The sequence below is a fragment of the Centroberyx gerrardi genome, chromosome 18 (genome assembly GCF_048128805.1).
Source record: "Centroberyx gerrardi isolate f3 chromosome 18, fCenGer3.hap1.cur.20231027, whole genome shotgun sequence".
NCBI lineage: Eukaryota > Metazoa > Chordata > Actinopteri > Beryciformes > Berycidae > Centroberyx > Centroberyx gerrardi.
The window spans coordinates 1,309,584-1,337,550 of NC_136014.1; the positions used below are offsets into that span (position 1 = coordinate 1,309,584).

Below are 27,967 nucleotides of genomic sequence, written 5' to 3' on the forward strand. Positions count from 1 at the left end.
TATGATTATATCAGTAACATTTATTGAGAACACATTGATCCACCAATCAATCAATTACACGCATAGTGGCCGGTAATCTCAGGGATTACAGGTAGCATCTAGACAAATGGCATGTTAAATGGAAGGGGAGTCATACTAAACTGTATACCATACCAAGGTGTTTTACTTTGTCTGAATCTAGTTTGTTAGTTTTGTGCCTGCTATTGGTTAGACAGGCAATTTTAGTGGATAGGGATTCAATTGGAAATGGAATTTGGTGGAAAGTGAACCAAGTGATGAGAAGGCAGAAATAGCAAAGAAAACATTTAGTACAATCACGCACCAGATATCTGCAACTAGATCTAGACAGAATCTACATATGGGAGAATGTCTACATATGGTTGGAGAGGACTCTCCAACATGAAGACATTCTAGGACGCATTAATTTTGTCCAGTAGCATTTGGTTTGGTGTCATGACTCCTTGGTATGGTTGTGAAAATATCTTGGCGGATGGACAGAAAAACACGCAAAAAGATTAACACAACACATATCTGCTGACATTAGACATAATCACTGATGCTCTATCATACGGATGGAGCAAATATTTCCAAAGGCAGTCATGGCCGTCATACATAGGCAGCCAGAGAGACTTAATCAAATACACAACACACACACACACTCTGCCCGTCTGTCTGCATTAAAGGAAAAATCACCACTTTTGGTATCCCCCCTTGGAGCCTCTTCCACTGTTAGATCTCATCAATCTGTGATGTTCAATACATTCCACAAGTTATTTATGAAGTGTTGTGTTGTAATTTACGTTTTTGGTGTACCCACTTTGCCACAACCAAATTTCTACATCATTTAGTGATTTCCTACATTTCCCAGAATGCCTTTCAACAAGCCAGAGAAGAGCCGTGAACTTTTTGCTCTCAATCAAAGATGGGCATTTGGGCATATACAGTATATACCATGTTTCAAAAGTAGGTATACAATTTTTATTATTAATAATAATAATAATAAACAAAGCTGTATACTTTTTATACATGTATTTATGTATATATTCTTATATTTTTTGTCATTTTTAACTTGACTCAGTCGTCAAATTTCCAGCCATTACTTTAAGTGTACCTGGAATAGGAAAATATTTAATAATACAGTGAATCTTAATGTATATAAAAATGTATACCTACTTTTGAAACCGGCTGTATAGTTATGCTAGCCAGCTAGTTGGTGAACACTGGGATGTGTCTACAACGCCCCTTACTCAAAACCCAATATGTCTTGTGGCTGCATTGCATTCTGGTGTATTGAGGCTACCGTCAATGGAGAAATCGGTATCTCTGCGTCTTCTACAATGGATGTCTCCCTGTATGATTGTTGAACGTCGGTGCAATGTGGTGTCCCTAGAAAGAAGCCCTTGCTCTTTGATTCTGAGGGACTGACGCCAAAACCTGATGTTTATCGTTGATGCTTTTGATAGCTGAAACATTTTATGCCATCAAACTCCATTGTATCTGTGCTATATATATCTCAACATGATGTTATATCATCTACATTTGGCCAGTTATAAAAAAAAAGTACACCACAAAACAACACAAGTGTTAAAGTGTTTTAGGATGGACTTTTCTCTATTTTAGAGCTATCATCAGTCTGCTAGCATCCTGGCTAAGCCTCAAATCCACCTCTTTATCTGACTGAACCAACGTTTTACAAATGAACCAAAAGACAGGGCTAGTAGTAGCATCTAGCTGGAGGCCACAGGGACAGAGACAGAGCAATATAAATTTGTCATGTATTTACACCACATTAACGACTCTGTCCCTCGGGTCAACTTACCCCCTTGTTCGGCTGATGCATGAAGAGTAATGGTGTTCCTCACTAAAATGCAGCTGATCTTACCTGGTGATAAGAGGCCTACATTTCCCAAGATGCCTCGCATGGCATCAAGCGTTACTAAGATTTGGCATTTCCGTCTTGTTGCCCGGTGAGTGAAGGCATGTAATTTTCCAAGCCTTAACCAGTAAACATGAGTAAACATGGTAAGCATTTAGCTGGGGGGTTTGAGGAGGAAATAACAGGTTTTGTGGACGTGATGAGTCTGTGCAGACAGTCTTCTGGTGTCAGTGCATTCCTTTGATGTGCCATTTTCACTTGGCTTGGACTACATGTCCCTGACGTCCTCACAGAGGGCTGGGCAGCATCTCTATGGGCTTGGTAGAGCAGAGGAGCAGTGTGAGATTTATTAAAAGACAGAAGCCGGTAGTAGGAAGTGAGCTGGCTGGCTATTTTCCCCTGGTTTCTTGTCTTTGAGCTGTAAACTGAGTCTGTTGGAGATCCAGGAGTTGGACAGAATTAGGGAGAGAAGGAGTGAGGGATACAGGGAGGCAGGGAGGCATGGAGGCATCGCCACCCACCAACCTCTCATCCAATCCTGTGAACCCCACACTTCTTCCTGTCAGGAGGACGGGGCCTACCGTGGGCCAGCCAATCACTTGCCTAGCCGCTGTTGACAGGTGGCGTATTGCTGTAGAGCACCGAACAAGTCCTCATAGGAAACATCTATATGGGAAGGCAGGGAGCTGAGGACAGACAGCAGGAGAAAGACTTAAAACCCAGAAAACATAAAGCCTGTGAAGAACTAAAAACAGAGAAAAAAAACAGTTTTCACCAGCAGCCCTTATACTAGCAGTTCAACAGATAAAAAAGGCTGTAGTACCCTCTAGTGTTCAGTCATCGAGACAAACTTTTGGTAGTGCTTATGCAGCAAGGTGCTCCAAAATCTAATCACATCATCTACTCTATAGGGGGTACCTGTTTTCAGGGATGCACATCAGGGGTCAAAAAGGTGACAAAAACCCAAAGACACATCATAGCTATTAGTTTTAGAATGCTAATTTTAAAAATTACCATTCAAAAGCCCATTTCTGGTCATTTTGTACTGAAAATATATAATAGTTTTATACCCAATCTGTGATTTCTTTTAAGGGTTTTATTGTTGGGTATACCCTAAAGGTTTTGTTGAGAGGTTGACTTGTAAATGGAAAATAAGATTTTTGCAAACTATTTAAACCCATTACAATTCAAAATACAAGCAATATCAATATCTACAACATTGAAAATGTAAACAAACCTTTTACTTATTAAAAATACATAAAAACTTCCATGCAAACCCCATGTTTGTTGGTCACCAGTCTTTGATAGCTTTCCACAAAGAGAAACTTGATTGCATACTTATACTACACTGGTTGTCTATGGGAAGACCTTTACCTGACATGATTCTAATCTAAACTGCCTACAATATCTGACTCAACAAACCATCATCACTGTTTATGCATACTCATGTCATTATTATATTATCTATTTTTGTGTACCAATTGTTTTATATATTTGTTTTTTTCTTAGCTGTTGTAAAGTGTCTTTGAGTATCATGTAAAGTGCTTTATAAATAAAATGTATTATTATTATTATTATTATTATTATAATTCTCCTCCTGGGTTGTACCCTGACAATAATAAAATTGTAGGAGAAACACTGAAAAATGAATTTTTTTGGTGAGTTTTTTTTGCATACAAATTGCCAAATATAAACATATTGAATAATGGAATAATATATGAACTATAGGCATTTTCAATCCAAAAATATCAGTATCAGCCTTCAAAAACCTAGGTACATAAACCTAGACACAGGTTCAAAGCAACGTTCACGTAATGTCTCACATTCATTCACATATTAACACACACACACACAGACAGTAGCTTACATGAACTCAGTGAGTCGGATGTGCCAGGGGAGGAAGCCCAGCGTGCTGTCAACAGGACCAAACTTCACCACTAGCTCTGGATCTGGAATATTCTTTGACTCTAAAAGAAGCACAGAGAGCCTTCACATCCTCAGCGTGGCTGCTTTATTCCAGTCTCCAGTCAAAGCTCCAGCTTGACCATGTTATTCCCCTAAATTGGTTCAAACAAATGATCCACAATCTTATGCAAGATGTGTGCTCCTGTTTCTGATCTAAATTGTGATCTTTTTTATTGTACATATTTTACCATTTTGTATTTTCTTATTGTGTAACCCCTGCTGCCATTTCGTGGCCAGGTCTCACTTGGAAAAGAGATTTTGAATCTCAATAGGACTTCCTGGTAAAATAAAGCCTAAATAAAAAAAAAATTTAAATAAATTATTCCATACCCAGGGTTTCCCCCAGTGTAACGCCTGGTCTACACATTGGAAGGAAAAATACATTAATGCATCTAACATTACTATATTTGACATTTCTTCATTCATTCAGCGAATGTGAACAGCAAAGGGACTGTAGTTAGCAATGTTATATGTGGACAGCGATGTCAACAGTGTCAATAATGGCAATTGTGCTACGGGTAGCAGATAGCAGCTTTACACACATAATTCATCCATCCATTTGATGTGCCTGAATACTCAACGTAGTCTCGCCACCCAACAGTTTGTACTGCACAATGTATCTTGACGGAGGATGACGGAAGATGGAGGAGCGCCCGGAGCGCCTCTGTTTGGGCTAGCAAGCTAGCTACCTAGAGCTAGAGTAGCGAGGTACCGAGTTATCAAGAGTAGCTCTAGCTTGCTCTAAAAAGTAATCTTATTAGTCTTATAAAGGCTGGTTATTTACCAAAAGTATCACCAAACAAAAGGAGTGACAACATATTTTCATCGAAAATAATAATCACAATATTTTATTTATGGTAAAGATCGTCACTATATAAACATCTTTAATAAAAAGTCAAATAATTAAATATGTATTAAAAAAAGATACATTTATTGAAAATATACATTGTGCCAACCATCATTTCTGGTTGAAAACGACAGATTCTGACGGTCCGCTGCCAACGCAAAGTTTGAAAATTTTCAAAGTATCTGTCACTCCGTTGTGAATGGATCCACTGTCCACAAGGGGGCGTTGCGTTTCTACTCTGTTACAAAGGACCTCCATTGTCTTGAACGATTTCCGGCGGAGCCAACGGAACTAGCACACATGGCGTTAGGCTGAACAATGCAAGGCTCGCTGCACTGTAATTCTTTTTACTGAAGCCTACAAAGCAGAGCAGCCTGCTGCATTTTTGTGTGGTTGTTGCTAGGCAATAGCCCTGCTGTTTTCTGTTTAGAAATTTTAAAGATCTGGGTGATCCGTCATGTTTATTGTTTACAAGAGTCACCGTAGAGAAGTCCCGCCTCTATGTCTATCCGATTGGATAGTAGAGAAAAAACCGACACGTAGCTGAACTTTTTTCAACTTGGGGCGTTCAAGGCGGTCTTCCAAACTTGCAGTTTGTGTCAGGAAAAGTAGGGTGGTACAAACTTGTCAAGCTGTAAGAACTGCAAACATGGTGGTAGTATCACCTGAGGGTCGGGGTGGGTTTTATGCAATTGGAACTGAACAAAAAGCACTGAATAATTTGCTGGTCTAAAACTGCTGGTCTGAAAGTGCAGACTCCGCGGTTGCAGCTCGTTGATATTGATGTGATGTGACCTCACCCCAAAATGTTTTCAAAAATCTCTGTTGATTCAATCGTACTATATTATTTGATTTCAGATCTAACGTTCGTAAAAAATCTAATGACATCAGCTTAAGAATATAGATGTATGTGGCCTCAAAATATTTAAGACCGTGCAAAATCAACTTTAAGACATTTTAACAAGTTTATTAAGGCCTTATATTAGTAAACTTTAAGACAAATTCAGACAACCACAGACAACCTGATTGAAAATAACTATAAAAAAGGTGGGGATGAATTCAAAAACTTGTCCTATGTGATCATGGCCTTAGGAACTTTTACACACACACACACACACACACACACATACAAAGTACTACCTCTGAGCAGTGTGTCTAGCATGGAGACGTTGATGTCTTTGAAGCTCCTTTCTTTGTTTTCCACAGAGCGACAGAGCTGCTGGGCTGCCTGGACGATGCTCTGCTTCCCGTCCTCTGGAGATAACACCTTCACCACCGGCCTGCAGGACAGCACTGACCACACACACACACACAGTCACTAACACACACACACACTAGGGCTGGGCAACATGAAGAATGTCTGAGAAAGTCAAGATTTCCTCTGATACCTGAGTTTCTGAGATGTGACGAAGGGGCAGACAGCATGGAAGCAGTGTCAACAAATGTTATTGTTTGGCATTCTATGTAAATTATTAGTACTGATGCAAATTTATATTTTCACTCATTTAACTTTTAGTTGTCACCGTTTTGTTTTAATTAATTCAAACATGAATTACATGATGAGCATTTTCTCCTCCACCGCATTATGATGTTGCAGCACATAGTGGCTCTGTGCCAATTGATTTAGAAAATAAAACAGACAAAGGAGTAGAGGCAATTAAATAAAATAACCAAGCAATGAAACAACTAAAAATCTACTTTGGTTGCAGGACCCATTTTGTTATAATATCCCACCAAAAGCACTTGAATGCATGACAAGTTACATTTACAACTTCTAAATTCAAAGGAAGTACCTTACGAGGAGACCTTGAAAGGCAGCAACACTGTTAGCCAACTCAATTGAGAGAGGCTCTCCATAGGAAAAGAAAAGCAAACACTGGCAACAGGTAACAGATGCTGTAATATTTTACCTAGCAAAGGATAGTTACTATTAAAACAGAAAACGAAAGTTTCACTGGATCACTGAAAGTGGTTGAGCTTCAACCACTTTAGATAAGATAAGATAAGATAAGATAGCACTTTATTAATCCCCTAGGGGAAATTCAGGAATGCCTTACAAAATGCCTAGCTTAAATATTTTTCTGAAACTGGTATACTACAACTAAGGCCACACACAACTGTATTGTATGCTTTAATTCATAACTGGAAGCAGTGTAGTGAAACTAGAAAAATAGGTCTGAAGACCTACTTTGACCAATCCTAATGGCCTTTGTTAATAATTAATAATTCAGATAAATTAAGAGAAATAAATTCATTTTTTTCCTTCTATTAAATCATGGTAATACCTAATTGTTGAAATCTAGACATTTAATAAATCAACATTTCCTTGTTGGTATATAATTTCTTTAAAGGCTGCAAATACCATACCATTAGCAGTTGGGTTGGATTGTTCAGTAACTTGCAATCTAGCCTTAGTAAAGCAAAATGAAAACTACCATGATGCACATTATGAATCATGATAATATCTGAAAATATTGTGATATAATTTGTCCATATCATCCACCCAGAGTATACACACATATACATACAAACACAAAAACACATACAAACTCCCCTTCCCTTCCCCATCTGGCCAACACTACAGAGCCTACAGGAAACACTGCACAGACACAGAATCAGGATATAAACCACCTGCCAAGAGCCAAATGCCAATAAAATTTGTCTTTGGAGGATAAATCAAGTCACCCACCACACTGGCCAGTAACTTTTTGAGACAATAACATACTGTTATTGTCTCAAGCTAATGAGGTTGACATGAGCTAACTTGCTACTGCAACTTTAGTTGACTATTACACTGTCATCTGATTAGCACTACTGTAGCGAAACAAATAGGCTATAACATACAGCTAACTAGGATGCTGTCGGGGGCCGACAGCAAGGGTATATCCCCGAAATTCCCCAATCCTCAAAGGCCCCATTATGTCAAATGTAATAAAAAGCCATTCAATAATCACACAATAAGACTCCAGGGTTAATCTTCCCAATTATATTGGTTGTATGTCCCAACTATTTTTATTTTGCCAAATAATAAAATGTTTGCTGCTGTTGGGCAAAATCTGGTCAGATTTGTATGGAAATTGGTGTGCATGTTCCGCATAAAGGTTGGAACACATGATTACCAAGTTTCATAGCGATTGGTGAAATTCTGTTTGAGTTATAAGCAAAAATGTCATAGGCCACGTCAACTTGCACTAATGACGACCAAACTTCAGATTTTGACTAGGACATGGTCCTAGAGCATGTGTACCGTATTTCGTGCCACCTAAATATTAACATTATCACGTTCACACGAAGGATCTGCGGCGGACGCGGTGGTGGACGAGACAGCGGACGAGACAGCGGACGCGGCGGCAGGTGGGGTGAATCCACAATATCCCCGAAACTCATTTTGGGGATATAACTACAAACAACATATGGTCTAGGCTATGTTTCTAACTTTATCTCTCTATTCAGTTCATGTCAATACAGACACAGTGCCACCATCTTTCTGACCAACACCATGAACTGCATTCTAGTAATGAATTACCAACACGCTTTCAGTGTTTGACAGCTGCTTGTTTTTTCTAAACGAAAAGAAAAGCCAAATATGAACACCAGCTTAGTGGATCACAACACTCAAAAAGGATCTAAAACAGAAATTTACTTAAGCGATAGTTAGTTTGCCTGGGCAGGCCACCTAAATATTAACATTATATGGGAAACACTAATGGCTTTGTCACATCTGATTTTGCCCGACAAATTATCTTTGCTTTTCGCGAAGAGAAAGGATATGATGTCATTTGTGATAGGGCAGGACTTAGCAGCTATCTTGGAGCCCAGTGAGCATCGCATCATGCTTAACAAGCACAAATCCTGTACAGACCCACGGCGCATGTGTTCAATTCTATGCACTGAAACATTCCACTAACGTTACTTAAATACCACAAGATGACGTCACCTACCGTTAAAGTTTGTAGGGCAGCGAAGACAATTTACTGTCTGCAAATCCCCGATACCAACTATGGAATGTTAAGTTTCACTTTTGTTTTCACACCGGGAGACTCTGTAGATTGAGTTCAGTGCTGCTGGTCTGCTGTCTGTACATGTCCAAATTACAGACATTAAGTGATGCGCACATCAGGCGCATTAGAGATCGATTTAGATCAATTTCTATACACTGACCAACTTTTGATTTTGTGCCTCTGTATGGGAAACACTGCATCTCACAGTCAAAGACGCCCTATAGAGGCCATATGACGAAGCGCATCATCTCACTAAGTGTTACCTGACTGACTGAATGACTGAATGACTGACTGACTGACTGACTGACTGACTGACTGACCTGAATTTGGCTCGTGATGCCATCGGCTGCGCCGTGGCAAAAAGCAGAAATAAAAATGATGAACCTTGTGTTTGTGTGTATGATTTCTTGGGCCAGGGGTAGGGTTGCCAACTTTATCAAATGAAAAGAAGGAATGCAACCTACTCGGGTCCAACACACAAGAGAGAGAAACCTCAGGGTGTAAAGAGAAGTTTACTTTGGGATAGCTGACATCCCATTGTTTAACATATCAGTTTCTGTCTTTTGTCTGCTAGAAGAACTGCATGCAGAACTAGTCTAATGGGTACTGGGTGGCTAGTTAGGCAACAACTGAGACGACTACAACACATGACAAAGGAATGCAATACTCCCATGCTGTTTTCCCTGCCATCCAATAGAGTGAGAATGACACCCTTCTTTTCGGCATCAAAAATCACACATGGGGAACTTTTCAGGGGAGAGGGGAAATTCAGCTTGCCTCTGGGTAAACTGAGCACTAAGCCTGTAGTCAACAAAACCAAAACCTATTTCCTCGAGTTGTTGCATCACTCCATTGTTTTCTCTTTACACTCACAATATCCTACTATAAAATGAGGAAAACTCTGTCCGTCTGTCCATCCGTCCGTCCGTCCGCATCCATTTTGCTCCTCAACGGGTTGGCCAATCAATCTGAAACTGCACACGGCCATTGAGCATTGGCATAGGCAGGGACTGATGGAGCTGATTTTTCCATTTTCCCAAATTTACACTGTTTATGCGCCTTTTTGGCAAGTCTGCGCAGAGTTGTGGCGTGCGCATCCCCAGAAGTCTGCACGTAGTTTTGGCGCGCGCATCCCCGGGTAGGGACTAGTAGTTTGTTAAAAGAGAAAGACCTTGGGCTCATTTCATCCAAAATATTTTGAAGAGGTGGTGAAATGGGAGAGGACATAAGGAATTGAGGACACTGAGATTTGGTTTTGCCAGGATAGCTAACAAAGCTGTCATTTTCCCATATGTTCTACATCAGTTATCTCAGAATATCTCAAAATCAGACAACATGCTTCCTTATCTACAGATGCTGTTCTTGGTGGTCCTGCTTCAAAACACAGTATGGACTTCCGGTTATGGCGTCGAGCTGAACGACAGCACCTCTCCTGCTCTGTCGCTAATTTCAAGATAATTACTGCAAAACCACCCAACTATTCTTTTGTAAGTCTCTTAAATTTAAGCTAACGTCATTATAAGTCAAATATGCCGAAAGGAGTGACAAAGGATAAGCCCAAGAAGTCAGATCTTCAAGTTATCGAGGACGCTGTTTCTGACTCGGTCCACAATGAGGGAGACGCCATGTTGGTGGATACAGACAGCGGACAGGTGAACAACGTTACCAGCGCCGACATTATGAAAGCCATCAAATCCCTTAAACAGGACTTTCATACAGAAATTAGCGGTGTACTAACAGCTATCAAGGATATTCAGGCTAACATAAGTGAATGCAATGGTCGCATCGCACAAGCTGAAGAACGTGTATCCTCCGCCGAGGACGCAATCAGCAGTCTACAATCAAAAGTCAACATGCTGGAAGGAAAGGTAAAGTTCCTGGCATCCAAGACAGAAGATTTGGAAAACAGAAGCCGACGCAACAATATGAGAATAGTGGGCATACCAGAGAAGGAAGAGGGGACTGATCCTTGCGCTTTTATGGAAAAATGGTTTACAGAAACTCTCAATGTGCAACCTCCAGTGGTACTGGAGAGAGCACACCGTATCACGGGACAAATTCGCAATCCTACCTCCCCGCGAACCTTCATTGTGAAATTTCTAAACCATCAAGACAAGGAACGCGTTTGGAAAGCATCGATAGCAAAAGGCCAGCTGTTCTACAGAAACAACAAAATCCGGTTTCATCTGGACTTATCGGCAGAAGTATACAAACAACAACGAGAATTCTACGGAGCACGACAAAAACTATGGGAGAAGGGGATCGTCAAACACCGGATTCTTTTCCCAGCAAAGCTACTCGTGACCCATGGAGACTGCACTCACACTTTCAACACGCCGGCAGCAGTTAACCAGTATATCGCTGGACTAGGAGAAGAGACATAGAGAAGAAATGGTGGACATCTGATGGTCATAGACACCTGCACGCACTGAACAGTACCCTTCTTTGCTTTAATTTTGATTGTTCCTCTCTTCTCTCCCGGAAAGAGAGAGAGAATGCATAATAGCTAATGGCTCACTACTTGACTATGGAGGTAAGCTATTAATATTTTGCTTGGTTATTGAGAAATCTACTTTATTTTATATTATAGTTTACTGCTCTCTCCAGGGGTGGACTAGGAATAGTAAATACTTGCGATAAGAGTGGGAGATATAAACGCGGGACATCTGTGATATTTGGGAGAGGTGCAGATGTACTGCGAGACTGCAGAAAACAACTTGCAGTCAAGGCCCAGACTCCTATGTGGATGATCTGGATAATCCTTCATTTCCTTGCAGAAAATGTTTTTTCATTTACAGTTCAAATATATTTGGTGGTTTTGTTAATTTTACTGCAGGGAAGACCCATAGGTTTATGGGATAACATAATGGAAGTCTGGATGCAGAATACTCAAATGTATATAGTTACAGTGTTTGTGTTAATACTTTATTTTTCATCATGGGTTGTGTTTCCATTCCCCCCTTAGCCTGGTATGGGATTTAGGAAGATGTATTAATCCAAGCCGCTGGCGATTAAATGTTTCACTTCTTAATGATACTGCTTTTCAAGATTATATAAAGACAGAATTAGCTCAATACCTTGAATTCAACAATACAAGTGAGACATCACCAGTGATCCTGTGGGAGGCAGCCAAAGTAGTTTTGAGGGGAAAGATAATTTCACTTGCATCAGCTAAGAAGAGACTCAGAGAGGCCAAACGTATAGAATTTGAAAAACAAATTGAACGGTTGGAACAGAAGCATAAAAGCCAACTATCTGCAAACGATCTAACTCAACTTAATGAAGCTAAAAGGGCTCTTGGAAATTTGCTTACAGAAAAGATTGAGAGAAATCTAAGAATTTTAAAGCAACGTTACTATGAACACGGGAGTAGAGCTAGTAGATTATTAGCATTCCAACTCAAAAAACAGACGAGTTTAACTGTAGTACAAAAAATTAAAAGTAGTGACCCAGAGAAGCCCTTTCTTTATAAACCAGACGAGATATCGGAAGCTTTTGCTGCCTTTTATAAAAAGCTGTATTCAAATACTGATACATGCACAGACTCTGAAAAATTAGATGCCTACTTACAAAATATAACACTACCAAAGTTGTTTGATGAGGCATCACAAGCTATAAATGGTCCCATAACAAGGGAGGAAATAGTGGAGGCAATTAAGGGGTTGAAAAACGGCAAAAGCCCAGGTTCTGATGGATATTCTAATGAATTCTATAAGGTTTTTATAGATGATATAAGTCCGATTTTAGAGGAAGCTTACACTCATGCATTTGAAATTGGGGAATTTCCTCAAAATTGGAAGGAGTCAATTATTTCAGTGATACATAAGGAGGGTAAAGACCCAACGGAGTGTAGCTCTTATAGACCCATAGCGCTCCAAAATTCCGACTGTAAAATATTGACCACCATACTTGCAAAGAGACTTAAATCGGTTATCACAACTCAGTACATCCAGATCAGACAGGCTTCATTGTCGGTCGCCAGCTGTCTGATAATATTCGCAGGATATTAAATGTTATGTCTCACGCCAAATCAATCCCAGTACCATGTATGGCGCTGGCTTTAGATGCCGAAAAGGCATTTGACCGTGTCTCCTGGCCTTTTCTTTTTAAAGTATTGAGGAGATATGGTCTAGGGAATGGCTTTGTTAAATGGGTTCAGCTTTTATGCTCATCTCCACAGGCGTCGGTGAGGGCAAATGGGTGTTTCTCGCAGACGTTCCAGCTGGGGAGGGGTTGCAGGCAGGGAGACCCTCTTTCGCCTCTTCTATTTGCCCTCAGTATAGAACCCCTCGCACAGCTAATAAGGGATAGCACAGATATAAGTGGTATTGAGGTGAATGGAGAGGAGCACAGGTTATCACTATATGCAGACGACGTAATTGTATATATCTCTGACCCTGCAAAGTCTATCCCAAATTTGATGAAGTGCCTTGAGACTTTTGGACTTTACTCAGGTTACAAAATAAATGTGACCAAAACAGAAGCACTCCCCATGAACAATTTGATCTCCCCTCAATTGAAATCCTTATTCTCATTTAGATGGCCCAGGGAAGGCATCAGGTATTTGGGAATAAATATACCCCCTGACCTCAGTCTATATCAAGCTAATTATATAAAATTAATAGAAAAAATTAAGGGAGATTTAAGTCGCTGGGCTACACTTCCCCTTACTTTGATAGGCAGGGTAGAGACTATTAGAATGAATATACTCCCAAGACTTCTTTTTCTTTTCCAGACTTTACCAATTGCCCCTCCTAAATCTGTGTTTGCCCTTATAGACCGTTTAATCTCAAGATTTATATGGCAGGGTAAGAGGCCCAGGGTCAGATACAAAGTATTACAACTGGCAAAACCCAAGGGGGGACTAGGTCTGCCCAATCTGAAACATTACTGGTTAGCGTCACAATTACGAGCAATGATGGTGTGGTTATCAGATGATACAAGTACAAGATGGCTCAATATGGAAAAAAGTTATAGCACTAATATGCCTCTATCGGTGGTCCCCTTTACTAGGATTAAATCAATCAAAAATCTCCTGGGAGAATGGTCAATGACCACATATGGGGCTTGGAAAGAAGTACAGCAAATGTTAAGTTGCCATGTGATCTCTCTATCTTGAGCTCAATTATTCATATTAAAAACTTTTTGCCTTTAAAACTTGATGCAGGATTTAAAAATTGGACACACTTGAATCTCCATTTTGTACATCAGTTATTCAGTAATAACAACTTCAAATCATTTGAACAATTAAGAGCAGATTTTAATTTATCAAGAACAGAATTTTTTAGATATTTACAGGTAAGAAGCTTTATATTCAAACAACCAAACTGGAACAGATTGATAGAACCCTCCCTCTTGGAATAGTATTTATTGAAAATTCAGGATGGAAAACATGGGAATAAGCCAATAACTAACTTATATAGAATCCTAGCTTCAATGACAAAGGACAATACCTATCATGTGAAAGAAAAGTGGGATAGAGAGCTACAACAGGAAATACAGGAGGAAGTTTGGTTAAAGATCTGTGCTCAGGCCCATACAGTCACTAACGCCAATTTGTGGAGAGAATTTCAATGGAAGATAATTAACAGATTTTTCAGAACACCACAAATTGTGGCAAAGATGAATCCAACCCAGTCAAGTAGATGTTGGAGGGGATGTGGGATGTGAACAAAGTATTGGATGTTGAATTGGTAAGAGACCCTCTGATAGCAATTCTTGGGATGAAACCGGATGTAATTCACAGTAGGAAAAGGATGTATCTCTTACAAATATTATTAACAGCAGCAAAGAAAGCAATTACAATAAGATGGCTTAAAAAGGACCCCCCCACCTATGATGAGTGGTTAACAATTCTAAGAAACATTTATACAATTACATATTTATTTATACAAATTACATATATGCTAAGACTACAGAGGGAAATTTTTATAGAAAGATGGACACCACTAATGGAGGCAATTGGGGAACATTGGGATTGGTAACTGAATGAACATATACTTAGTAAGGAACTGGACTGCAGGTGATGATCTAAGGTAGTTTACTGTCTTCTTTAAAGTGAGACAAAATAAACAGGAAATTTTATTTTTTATTTTTTGATAAATAATATGTATATTTTCCTATGTATATTGGACTGAATATGTATGTGTGGAAGAAAATTTAACATACATGTAACAGCTTAACTGGTCTCCCTCGGGGAATGCACTGTTTCATGATGAATGGTTACCTCACTGTAACCTTTGGGCCATAACTTACTAGGCCAGAGCTCCCTTGACACAAGTGGCTTCTGTCCCAGACTAATCTGTAGATTCTCTCTAAACTAAGACATAACATATGATGCTGTAACCCTTTTCTGTGACCTGTTCCCATGTCTGCACACTCTGCGTCCTTGAAAGATGCATAAAGACCAGCTCAAATCTATTCTCCTTCGAAGAAGTGTATGTAGCCTATGTGCTGTGTGCATCTCTTCCTCTCATGAGACCCCTTTTAATAAATATATACTCAAGTAAGATGAACCTCTGACTCCAGAACTTTTTCCTCAACAAATTGGCGTTGTCGGCAGGATCCCAATACAGCAAAAACGGGTAAGTACGAATTTTTATTCGTCTTGCCCGGGAAATGCTTGACGGGATCCAAAATTAAGAACTGAGCACTGGAGTGAAGCACATATGTGGGGGCGCCCCTCAGGAAACTCTTCTCGCCCAGGGCTAGGCCGCCCGGGGAGATAGAATGAACAGGATACCTTGTCTGAAATATTACAGGTAACCCTTGTCGGATTTCGGTCCATGGGATGGACATAGTTTAATGACCAAAATCCTAGGTCTGCTTGGAGCAAACAGGATTGAAGGGAAAACACGATATAGGCAAGAGGATATGAAATACACATATGAGTTCACTCACAAAGTGCAATTGGAAATGAGAAAATAAGAGTCAAAAGAAAGAGGTTTCGCATTGAATATATACACCCTCCCTTTTTTTGCATGAAAATAATGCATGAATATTTGGGCATGAAAAGATAACATAACTTATCCTATGTGACAAAGTACTGTTGACCTTTTCTGTTTTTAAGCTTTAAAACCTTTCAGATTGGACAGAAGGAGAGGAGAGTGGGTTATTAGTAAGTGACACAACCACAGCTGCAAATCGTAAGTCTCATTATTTGATTATTTTAATTGGAATAAGAACAATAACGTCTCTCACTGCCCTGAGCCGGAAAGGGCCCTGCAGGGAGTGAGAGTTACCTTGACATTCCTTAAGAGATAAAGACGAAAACTTCTGAGAAGGCATTTCATAGTGCATAGGAGTTTGTGTGTGAGAATATACTTGATACACTGTGCGGTGTTCATCTTGTTGAATGACTCCGAGAACTGGCGAGTGAGTTTTAATGATGTCTTGATGCATTAATGTTCTCATTCTTTCTGACAAATGCAATGTTTTGATGCTGTATTTAATGCAATGCTGATGCTGTTTTAATGCAATGTTTTGATGCTGTTTTTAATGCAATGTTTTTAATGCTATATTTAATGCAATGTTTCAATGCTGGATTTGATGCAATGTCTTAATGTTGTGCTATGCTGCTGAGTTCCAAGCTGTAATTTATGCTGAGTTTTAGCGTAAGGTTTTCAAAACTAGATTAAAAATAAGGTTTTATAAGGGATTTTATACTGTGTTCTACTGCTGAGTTCTTGAGACCGATCGATGAATTTTTTTGATTGACGTAATAGTTGGTGTGTCGGTATAGCTATATATATATATATATATATATAGTTGGAGTTGCCAAAGGCAGAGCAAAAGATATTCTGAGGACCCACCGAAAAGAACAACTTCTTCTTTTCTCACCAGGGTCACCAGCAGATATTGTATGCGAAGAATTGGGCAGAATTACGTGATCCCATTCACACATGATTTAAACAAATGTACAAAAGGCGAGTGGCCGAGCAATGGGTCTTTTGCCCCAGAAAAGTTAGAATTTCTGGACGCTGTGACAGCTCGATCAAAACAGATGGGCTGGGACCATGATTATGTACAAGCATGTGTTGAAGGATGGAGAAAAGTAAAAAAAAACAAAAAAAACATCCCGTCTCAAAGCCTAACACAACCACAACTCCAAAAGTTTCTGAGACAAAAGGAAAACAAACAGTAGAGATAAAGAAGGAAAAGGAAGAGAGTAAGGCCATTGGGCCAGAATTGATTGAAATAATTGATAAAATCGTTTTCACTACGGCACCAGAATCACTATCTCGTATCGTGTCTGCTCTCGGGGTAAGAAATGCAGAGGTTACTAGGATACAAGATAAATATCCAGACAATCCGTTTAAACAGGCTTCTGTAATATTGCGTGTTTGGGCGCAGAGACAGAATAAAGCAACCCCTGAAAGCCTTTTGAGACACTTGAGGAATGATGGAATAAATTGTGATCGGTACTCAGAGAAACCAACAGTAGAAGTGAACAGTATCAAACTCTTTCCCAAGCAACGCGTAGAAACACCAGTAGTGTCTGATTATTTTATAGAGATACTCGCATGCACAGAGGCTATAAGGCAGCAGAGATCAGCTCAGGAAGACAGAGTCAAAGTGAAGACGGGGAGGGCAGTCCAGGGGAGGCCATTGGTGGGGGCGGAGCTGTGGGTGGACCTGAGTTGAACACCAGTCCAAGACAGGCCTATAGCTACACTAGGAGAGGACCTAGTCGCACGCACCGCATCACTAGGAGAACACACAGGCCACTTTGTAAAACTGACACTGAAACTGACACAGAGGAAGACAGTGAAGCCGATCAGATTAGAAAACTTAGATCGGGTCATCAATACAGGTCAGAGACGGATCTTAGAACAGCAACTAGATCAAGAAAGAGTAAGACTGAAACAGAGAATTTCCCTCCCAAAGGCATTCCATATAGAGAGATCAGTACCACCTGTGTGGATCAAGCAGTAAGAATCAAATTACCAAATTCCCCAAAAGAAGATCATACTTTACCAGTACAAATATCAGGAAAACGAGTTAGTATGCTGGTAGATAGTGGAGCTACAATTTCTGCAGTAAAACAGAAAGAGAATGTGTGTATTCCGGGGAGAGGACACATGGCAACTGTAGGCTAGGGGTATCTGGTGTACCTTTATTTGAACCCTTGTCGCAATCCACTGTGGCTAGAGTAAAAAAAAACAAAAAAAAAAACAACTTATCATGTTGAACAAGAATTTTTGATTTCATCCAATTCACCTGTAAATTTGTTGGGACAAGATGCTTTGTGTGAACTTAATGCTGTCATTTATTGCACTCCTGATGGCTTATATCTGGACTTGCCAGAGGATAAAATGTTACAAGCTGTGCAGATGTTGAATAATAAATCTGAAATGTATTATTGGCCATTGCAATCAGAGGTTTTGCAGAGCCTTCTTGAGTTTAAAAAGGTTCTGGCAATACTCTCCTGAACTGGGAGCTCAGATAACAGGAATGAGGCAATTCTCTGAGTTCCAGTGTATTGCTCAGTATGGCCCGAGCTGTGTACCAGCTGACCATGCAGCCCAATTTGAAACAGCATTGCACAAACGGTAAAAATCTCGCATCCCACGGATTTCTATTTCGGACCTGAAGGCTGTGCAGGGAGTGTAGCTCTGTCTGCGGATCTACACACATTATGTTACATGCCTAACTCTGTGCCCTGTGTTCCGATTGCAGTTTGTCCCCATCACGAGCCCCAGGAGTTGGGACCAATGGTTAAACGTTTACAGACACTCACTGGCTCCCTCTGTGGGCAGGTGGAGTTTGGGACACTTTATTCATTGGGTCAACAATGTTACAAGCTTACCTTACCTCCCCAGTCACACTTAAATTCGGAAATTCTTCATGTGTCACCAGTATCATCACCTCGTTTTAAACCTCAATTAGCGCTTTTCAAAAGTCCCTGAAGAATTGTGGGCCAAACACAGTAATCATGTGGGTTTCGTAAAATCAGCACCACCTCATAAAGTCACGGTGCGTGCCGGTGTTCAAATGCCGTGTCAGAAACAATACAACTTACCTCACAAGGCTGTGCTAGGAATCAAACCTGTGATAAACTCTTTGCTGGCACAAGGGGTCCTTGTGGAGACTGTAAGTTCATGTAACACCCCAATTCTCCCAATTCCAAAGCCTGGCAGACCAGACGTTTGGAGATTTGTGCAAGATTTGAAAAAGGTAAATGACGTGGTCATTCCCATGAGACCCATAGTGGCAGATACTAACACCATTTTGACTTCCTTGCCGGTGGATTCCAAATTTTATACTGTGGTGGACCTATGCTCTGCTTTCTTTTCTATTCCATTGCATCCAGAAAGCCAATATTTGTTTGCATTCACGTTTCAAAACAAACAATACACCTGGACAAGACTCCCCCAGGGTTACACTGAGAGTCCTGCTGTGTATGCAGCCGCGGTCAGGTGTGACTTGGAACATCTCCATCTCCCTGGAGGAAGTGCGTTGTTGCAGTATGCGGACGATCTGCTGATAGCCTCTCCCACCAAAGAGGCTTGTGAAACTGACTCTATCATCCTTTTGACTGTCTTGCAGAGAAAGGTCATCGGGCTTCGCTAGCAAAGTTGCAGTTTTGTTTGCCCACTGTCTCATACCTGGGACATGTGTTGAGCCAGGGACAGAGGTTGCTGTCTCCTGATAGGGTGAAGGCTCTATGTTCACTCCCGCCCCCTACCACAAAGACAAATATGTTGTCTTTTCTGGGAATGACAAATTACTGCAGAAATTGGATTCATGATTACAGTCGTTTCGATTCCACTCTTCGCGCGTCCACACACAAAGACCAACCAGACAAGATCCAGTGGTCCCCTGAGATGAATGATGCCTTTAAAGTTCTGAAACAAGCACTCATCGCTGCTCCAGCTCTGGGATTGCCAGACTACAAACTCCCTTTCCATCTTCATGTTCATGAACGGGATGGGTTTGCTACGGGGATTCTCACTCAGAAACATGGCACAAACTACAGACCGGTAGCATACTACTCAGTTAAACTCTGTCCTATGGCTGCTGGGTTGCTGTCTTGTCTTAGGTCTATTGCAGCAGTAGCTTTAATGATTGAAAAGTCCTCAGTGATTGTCTTGGCTCACAATTGCATTGTATTTGCTCCACACGCAGTAGTCCACCTTCTAACCACATCTGCCACTCAACATATGTCTGTCACGCGCCGCTCGGGTTATGAAACCGCAATACTGGCCAGCTCCAACATCACGGTTAAGCGGGCTCCACCTCTGAACCCTGCCACATTTGTTCCTATGGTTGACGTTTCTGATGATATGCTGACACATGATTGTGCTCACGTTGTTGATACATGCACTTCACCGCGTCCTGATTTGTTACAGACCCCGACAATTGTGATTTGATTCTCTATACTGACGGTTCTGCATCCAGACCCTCAGACAGCTACCACATTGCTGGATATGCCATTGTTGATGATTTCAACATTCTCGAAGCTCAGGGGTTACCTGCAGGTACATCTGCACAGGCAGCCGAGGTTTTTGCTTTAACTCGGGCGTGTGTATTGGCTAAAGGTAAAACTGCAACGATATACACTGACTCCAGGTATGTTTTTGGAGCAGCACATGACTTTGGCATGTTATGGAAAATGCGAGGGTTTGTAACTTCTTCAGGGAAACCAATACAACACGGAACGTTAATTCATAATCAGCTTGACGCAATTTTGTTGCCGACCCAATTGGCAATTGTAAAATGTGAGGCTCACACAGGTGCTTCTGACCCAGTTTCAAAGGGTAATGCGGTGGCGGACGCTGCCGCTAAACAAGCCACCCTTTCGACCACCTCCGTGGTAAAACAACTTTCTCGGACTACTCCTCCCCTGATGCCCATCCCTTCTTTTAATTATGTAGCTGGTGCCCAATCCAGTGCTGATGACAAAGTTATGGATTAGGAAAGGTTGTAGTTTAAACAGGGAGTCTATCTTGTGGCTCCGCCCTGATGGTAGGGTTGTGTGTCCCCGTTCTCTCCTCCATGTGTTGGCCATGGTTGCCGATGGACCCACACATGTAGGAAAAGGGGGGATGAATCATATCCTTCAGTCTCAATGGTTTGCACCAGGAATAACAGCCGCAACTCAGTCTGTAGTAACACGATGTATGATCTGTCTACAGAATAACAGGGGCAAGCCCGCCATTAACACCCCACAGAGCTATCCAGATATGGACGGAAGAGGTTATGAGGGACTACATACTCTCTCTGACTAACCTTTTGAGAAAACATCACTTGCAGGTTTCCTCTAGGTTACCGGAACCCGGGGAAGAAACAACACATCCTTTCCAGCCAGGAGACTTTGTCCTTGTAAAATCACTAACAAATGTCACCCTCTCCCCTAAGTGGAAAGGACCGTACCAGGTGCTGTTGACCACCAGAACAGCAGTAAAGGTGGAAGGCAAAGCTGAGTGGATTCACGCCACACGTTGCCGCAGAGCACCATGCACCGGTTCGGGGCCAGCAGAGGGGACTGCAGCACAATCATCTGTTGCATCCTCTTTGGACTCTTCAGCGCAGGGGTGATACTCATCCTCTTCGAGGAGGAACTTAGGAAAAAAGTTCTCCAAACCAACATCCAACGATAAACTCAACGGCGTTTCTGGAGGACACTCAGGACTCCAATTACAGGCTGGACAAACAGGAAAGGTCCTGTCGTTCAGCTCCAAAGAACACAATCTCATCTCAAACAAATGCTAATGGGGTTCCGTATACTAATCTGTACATGAAATTGATGCATGATTTTGCTTACACCCTCAAAAGGTCTAACTGTTATGTTTGTGCTCATATTCCACATACTTCAGGAGAGGGGATGCCTTTGATTTCCAGCCCACTGTCAGGACCAGACATGGTAGGATGGGTGTTGGCGATGCAGAAGAGTCCTTATTCCAGAGGTCAGGTTGACTGTGCAGAATTCAAACAATATCAGACACTTAACTGAAGTGACTGCTACTGACTATTGTGGCCATAGTGTACGACAGGTAAATTTCACTGAATTAGCCCTCCGGAGATATAATTACCATTCATTGCAAACGCCGGTGTTGACCTTAAACCCTTCTTATGTGCCAACTGGCCATTATTGTATTTCTCGGTATAGACAAGGAGAAACATCCCAATTTTTCCTAGGTAACAGTACATGTGATCATTACATTCCATCTAGCTGTGGGACATATGAGAGTATCCCTAAGTGGTGTCCTCAAATGCGGATACCATACCTTCAGAAAATAGCTATAAATTCGACCCTAAAATCTGATCCCTCCATGCCTGCAATGTTCAACACTTCATTCCTGTGGTGGCCAAGTAGTGATGGAGCGAATACTCTTAACATCTACAGTGTTCATATGTGGTAATAAAGCGTATGCCTTTCTCCCAGCCAATTGGACAGGTTCCTGTTATGTAGCATATCTAATACCTTATATGTATGTTAACGAAACTCTGACCCACAGGCACTTGAATTATCCCCATCGTGTGAGGCGAGAGGATAGGATCAGTGAGGGCAGTAGATTCATGACAGGGCTACTACCATGGTACGGTGCTCTAAGTAATGCTCATGAAATAGACAGACTGGAGAACCTCACGGCACAGGCAGAGGCGGTTTTGAATCTCTAAATGAGGAACAAAAAGCTAACAGACTAGTGTCATTACAAAATAGAATGGCCCTTGATTATGTTCTGACTTCCACTGGTGGAGTATGTGACTTAATTGGTCAAGAGTGTTGTACTTACATCCCGGATTCCTCTGATAATGTTACTCACGTGGTCCATCACCTAAATTCTCTGTTGAAAAATATGAAGGTACATGATTCTCCCACCGCATCAGGCTGGGATCTTATTGATTGGCTTAAACTGACTCTCGGTCCCAAATTGTGGTTGATATTTCAGCCTCTGATCATAGGGTTTGTGGTCCTGGTCAGTCTGGTGGTGGTTATCAAATGTAGTATCTCTCTCCTGTTGTCTCTAATGCAGAAACCAGCTCGTCAATTTGTTGTTCAAAATGTTCAGTGCACCTCTACTGACAGTAGTGAGGACGCCTCTTTGGCTACAGGTTCGTCCTCGGAAATGGACTGGGCTCCATTTTATCATGATGATTCTGATTCAGATGCTGAATTGATAATCTGGAATGATGTCCATACTAGTGAAGTGTGACTGTGATAATAGTGACTACGACGGGTCAGCTCTCTGAAGGAAGACTCGAAACCACTCTGCATCGCATGTGCTAGCACCTCTCCAGAGTGGTGGCCCTCTACTGAGTATAAAGCTCATGGGTTGAAGACGATGATCTTGACACTGTTGTATGAACCCTTTACCCATTTCCTTTGAATATTGTCACTAGGTAAATTGAGAAGGTTTCAAGCTCAGCGATACAACGGAGGTTGCTTACCAAGATGCATTGTACCAGTGATTGGAACGTCCTTTTTCCCATTTTGCTTTTATGTATGTGTTTCCTCTCTCATTTAACATTGATCCTTTATGTTTTCCTTCATTTATGTTTTTCTATCCATATTGATTGAAGCTTGCTTGTAACTCTTCAGTGAAGTATACATAGGATAGGATGTATCTTGCGTTATTTTATTTTAATCTTAGTTGTCGCTCTGTGCAGAATGACACTACTGAAATGTGATTTTCTTTAACTCCAGCATCTACCTCAAACACCATAAGATTTGTTGGATTTGATTTGTTTCTTGATTTGAATGTTACGAAAAATGGTGTTGTTAATGATATTATGATATGTGTGATTTGAATTACTATGTTATCATTTTATAATGAGTGATCTAACTTTTATTCAACGTGTATGATTTTGATGATCAGCAAAGTGTAACACTTGGGTTTTTTCCTCTGTATAAATGATTGAGGTTTTCCATAAGTGTTTGCCAATTGAAAATAGAGTAGCCTACCACATGAGGTCTTTTACCCAACTCATGTCCAGTGTGAGGGGGGACGTTTGGCCTTATGCTGGCTATGTGACTTAGGACCTCTGTCCAAGGTATTATAAATTCTTGGTAATTTGTGATCAGTTCGTTTGGGACTGGCGGACAGAACTCCTAGGGCATGTGGGAGTGTAGTTAAAAATTTTAGTTAAATTTTGTGTTGTTGATTTCATAATCAACAAGGGGGGAACTGTGGAAGAAAATTTAACATACATGTAACAGCTTAACTGGTCTCCCTCGGGGAATGCACTGTTTCATGATGAATGGTTACCTCACTGTAACCTTTGGGCCATAACTTACTAGGCCAGAGCTCCCTTGACACAAGTGGCTTCTGTCCCAGACTAATCTGTAGATTCTCTCTAAACTAAGACATAACATATGATGCTGTAACCCTTTTCTGTGACCTGTTCCCATGTCTGCACACTCTGCGTCCTTGAAAGATGCATAAAGACCAGCTCAAATCTATTCTCCTTCGAAGAAGTGTATGTAGCCTATGTGCTGTGTGCATCTCTTCCTCTCATGAGACCCCTTTTAATAAATATATACTCAAGTAAGACGAACCTCTGACTCCAGAACTTTTTCCTCAACAGTATGTCTATGTAAGGTGAACTTGTATATAACCCATGTTTAGTTTTGTTTTGATATGTTTTTGTTATTTACGTTGGTTATTTTCACTATTGTTATTATTATTATTTCAATTTGTTTTGATTCATTTTTATACATATTTTCATGTTGAATTGTTCAGATATATAAAACTTTACAAAAATTGTAACCCCTTGTAAAGGAAACTGTCAACTATGTTGAAATATTTTTGATGTAAAAGGGGATGTGAGAAATAACCAAATAAAAAATAAGTTTAAAAAAAAAAACACAGTATGAAATGTGGCCTATATCAGATACATTATGGTTGTGTTATTGGGTTGGATGATTGGAATACACAGGGGATCAGCGATGGACTAAATCCACTGCCAGAAATTCCATTTTTTTATTATTTTAAGGCATAATTCTGGTTATTTTCAACATGGAACTTATTTTCGTAGTTGCTACCATCATGACAATTGATTGTGTTCAAAATTTCGCCACTTATTTCACTGTAGTTTTATGTAGCTTCAGTTCACCGGGAGCGCTGCTCTTCAATACACACTCAAGGGCCAAAGCAAGCTCCAACAGTTGAACCCAAAAAGCAATTAAAACATGTCTTTTCAACACAATAACACTCACTGCAATGGGACCTATCTACACTAGATTTTTCAATTATCCATTGCCTGAAACTTGTGTATATTGCAGTATTAGGTATGATAATCTATCTAGCTAGTTAGCATGTAGACTGCACAAGTACTCTGATGCTGGATTCAAGTCATCGGGTGTTCTGTAAATATGACCTGCCGACTGGGAAAAAGTGTTAACATCATCCTGCTAGTGGTAATTACAAGTAGGATATGTGGGATTTTTTGCGGGCTTCATTATCTCCCACCTGGCCTCAGAATTGGCCAGGTTATGGACTATTATAACTGAAATGTTATAATTAAAGACATGGAGGTGCAGTGTTATTGTGTTCAAAGGATGCATTTTAATCGCGTTTTGGTTTCACCTGTTGGAGACTGTGTATGTCCTGTGGGTGTGTATTGGAGAGTTGCGTTCCCAGCAAACTGCAGGAACGAAAAGCTTTACAGTGAAGTAAGTGACATAATTTTGAACACAATCAATCGTCACGATGGCAAAAACTAGGAAAATATGACCCGGGACAGGTTGAAAATAACCGGAATTAACCTTTAAACTACCTTGATCTTTGGTCATTTAAAATGTATCCTTCAATGAGGATGTACACTATTGCTCAACTCTATTGTGTTACTTATTGAAATGATAGTTATGCCAGTTGTGTCAAATCCTTACCGTGGTGTTGGTGCTTGTCATTCCTGTTGCTGAGGAACTCCACATTGTATTTAGATACCTCTAGACCCAGCAGGTCCTGCTGCTGCCTTACAATCTCCTCCAGCAAACGGGAGTTGTTCTTCCTAAAAATACCTGGCAGCAGAGACAGAAAAGAATCAATCACATCACTTCATCCAAGCAATCAGTATACCAACATAGAGAGCCTAAGTCCCTCCCCTTCCGGTGGACCACCATGGGACCTTATTTCGGAAAAAATATGTACGGTAGTCGACGGCGAGAGACAAATAATTGTTTGATCCCGTTTGAATTGTGCCATGAATTACACATATGATGTTTTGTCAATTTAAAAGATAATTTTGCAAGTCAAGAAAGTCGCAGTTTGTCATAAAACTGTTGAAGTATAAGACTGTGAAAATACGTAATTAGAAAGACTACACACCCAAAAGTCGCGTAACGTCATAACTTTCTCTCTCCACAAGCTACCCAGAGCCGCTGAAGCTAAGTCCCTCTCAGATAGCAGGAGTATTATACACAACCTGGAAGGTAGACAGTAAGAACGGATTTAAACTGGTTTAGGATAGTTTTAGTACAGTGGGGGCTAACGTTAACGTGATGCCTGTGTGTTTCATATGTTTCGTTCCATGTTGGTGTTAGTGAGGTATATTGTGCGAGACGAGAGAAGTAGTTCACTGAGCGGTTTCACACAAAACTAAACGTTACTTTACTGTTTTTTACGACAAACTGCGACTTTCTTGACTTGCAAAATTATCTTTTAAATTGACAAAACATCATATTTGTAATTCACGGGATCAAACAATTATTTGTCTCTCGCCGTTGACTACCATACATATTTTTTCCGAAATAAGGTCCCATGGGGGACAGCGGAAGGGGAGGGACTTAGGCTCTTTATTTTATAGTAAGAAAGAGAAGTTCAAGAATTTCAGTGAGATTCTCTAGGAAATGGATGCAATAGCTAATGGTGAATGGGGAAACGTCAAACCTCCACAACATGCTGATTTCTTGCCTATGGCCTATGTAATCTGCACTTGTGGAGGAATCTTTAATGTAAGTGTGTGCTTCTGAAATATGGGATCAAATCAGTCAAATTAGGCCCCCTGTGGAATTGTAAATCTGTTGCATTGTGTAATCAGCAGTTAAGTCAACAAATTTTCAGAAGTATAGGCCTATAGGCTAAAGTCACATTTTGGCATTTTTGTTTCCTAAGAGGCTGGAAAATTAGCATAGCCTCTGCACATTAATAAATGTTGAGAGACACATAATGTGGAACAAACTGATGTAACCTCTCTAGTCATATGACACTTACTGAAATGTAACACAGCGGGAGGGGATTATTTGGCCCAATCTGAGGATATAGTTCAAGTTCACTTCTGTATCAACAGAAGAGTTCACAAAGATATGAAAATAAAACAAACTTAACAAAGACGAAAGGGTGCCTGAAAATTATCTCATTAAGATACCATAATAATGATGCTGACACAGAAATGTATGCCAAAACGTGTAGCTTTGACAATATAAGAAACATTGTTGAAAAGGTTGTTTACTTGGGTGTAGCAGTGGGGAAAGAGTGCAGCCATAAATTCCAGCTATGTGAAGCAATCTCCACTTCACTAAGAATCATCCAGCAAATCAACCGACTTTAACATACAGACCTACCAAGTCTGTACTGAATTTAAGATGTGGGAACATGAGAAGGTAAGGTAACAGCCCAGTACGTACACTGGTCAGTATAGAAATGTGGATGAAAATAGATAAGCTCAGGCTTGCAATGTCCTCTTATTCAGCCATTTAAACCAGAAGAGAAGGCAACAAAAAGCATGTGACTGTCCTGGTCCCATATGAAGGAAATGTAAAATGTTTACCATGATTATCATAGACGCTGACATAAGATATACCGACAGCCATACACCAGACCACCAGGTTGGCTATGTCCGTGTAGCTGGGCTCTTCTTCGGCCACCAGCAGGCCAATGTGGACCGGTAGCTTCTCCAGAGACTGGCCGTCAGAAAGCCACCGAGACCGGCGACTGGCGGTGCGGTTCCCAGTTACTAGGTTGGGGTTAGGGTCAGTGTTATGGTTTAGCTTCTTTTGGTGATCCGGGAACCCAGTCAGGGCTACCGGCAGGAGCAGGGCAGCCACCGCCCGCTCCCACAGCCAGCCCTTCCAGCTCCGAAGCCGGACTCGGAGCCAGGAGACGAGCGTTCTATGGAGGTGGACCAGGACGAGCAGGACCCGCCACAACAAGCCGTAGAGCAGGGCCATTACTGTCCGTCCTCCTACTCTGCAATCTGTAAGGATAGTGGTCAGAACCTGCTGCACAGCCGCATTCCAGTTCGGTATTAGTTATGATGGAGAACCGTTAATCTACTTTAGTGTTGCCAACAGCTCAGTCCGCCGACCGCCATATTCCTTCCTCTCTGACAACC

General features: G+C 40.9%; 1 protein-coding gene across 1 annotated transcript; it reads right to left on the reverse strand.

Annotated features, from left to right (window-relative positions):
- Positions 1–27,947, reverse strand: nus1 (NUS1 dehydrodolichyl diphosphate synthase subunit). The gene is made up of 5 exons (XM_078289854.1): positions 27,404–27,947; positions 25,524–25,655; positions 5,829–5,981; positions 3,744–3,843; positions 1–2,562 (listed from the first exon to the last, which is right to left on the reverse strand). The coding sequence occupies exons 1-5, from the start codon at positions 27,801–27,803 to the stop codon at positions 2,472–2,474; spliced, it is 876 nt and encodes a 291-aa protein (XP_078145980.1). The 5' UTR covers positions 27,804–27,947; the 3' UTR covers positions 1–2,471.
- Positions 27,948–27,967: the final 20 nt, after the last annotated feature.

Bases quoted from the DNA above. Each gene is read 5' to 3' on its own strand.
- nus1 (XM_078289854.1), bottom strand. From the start codon at position 27,803: ATGGCCCTGCTCTACGGCTTGTTGTGGCGGGTCCTGCTCGTCCTGGTC. The intron at 25,656-27,403 runs GTAAACATTTTA...CTCTGCTGCCAG, and splicing joins CAGCGTCTATGATAATCATG to GTATTTTTAGGAAGAACAAC. The intron at 3,844-5,828 runs GTAGTACTTTGT...TGCTTCTTTTAG, and splicing joins GCTAGACACACTGCTCAGAG to AGTCAAAGAATATTCCAGAT.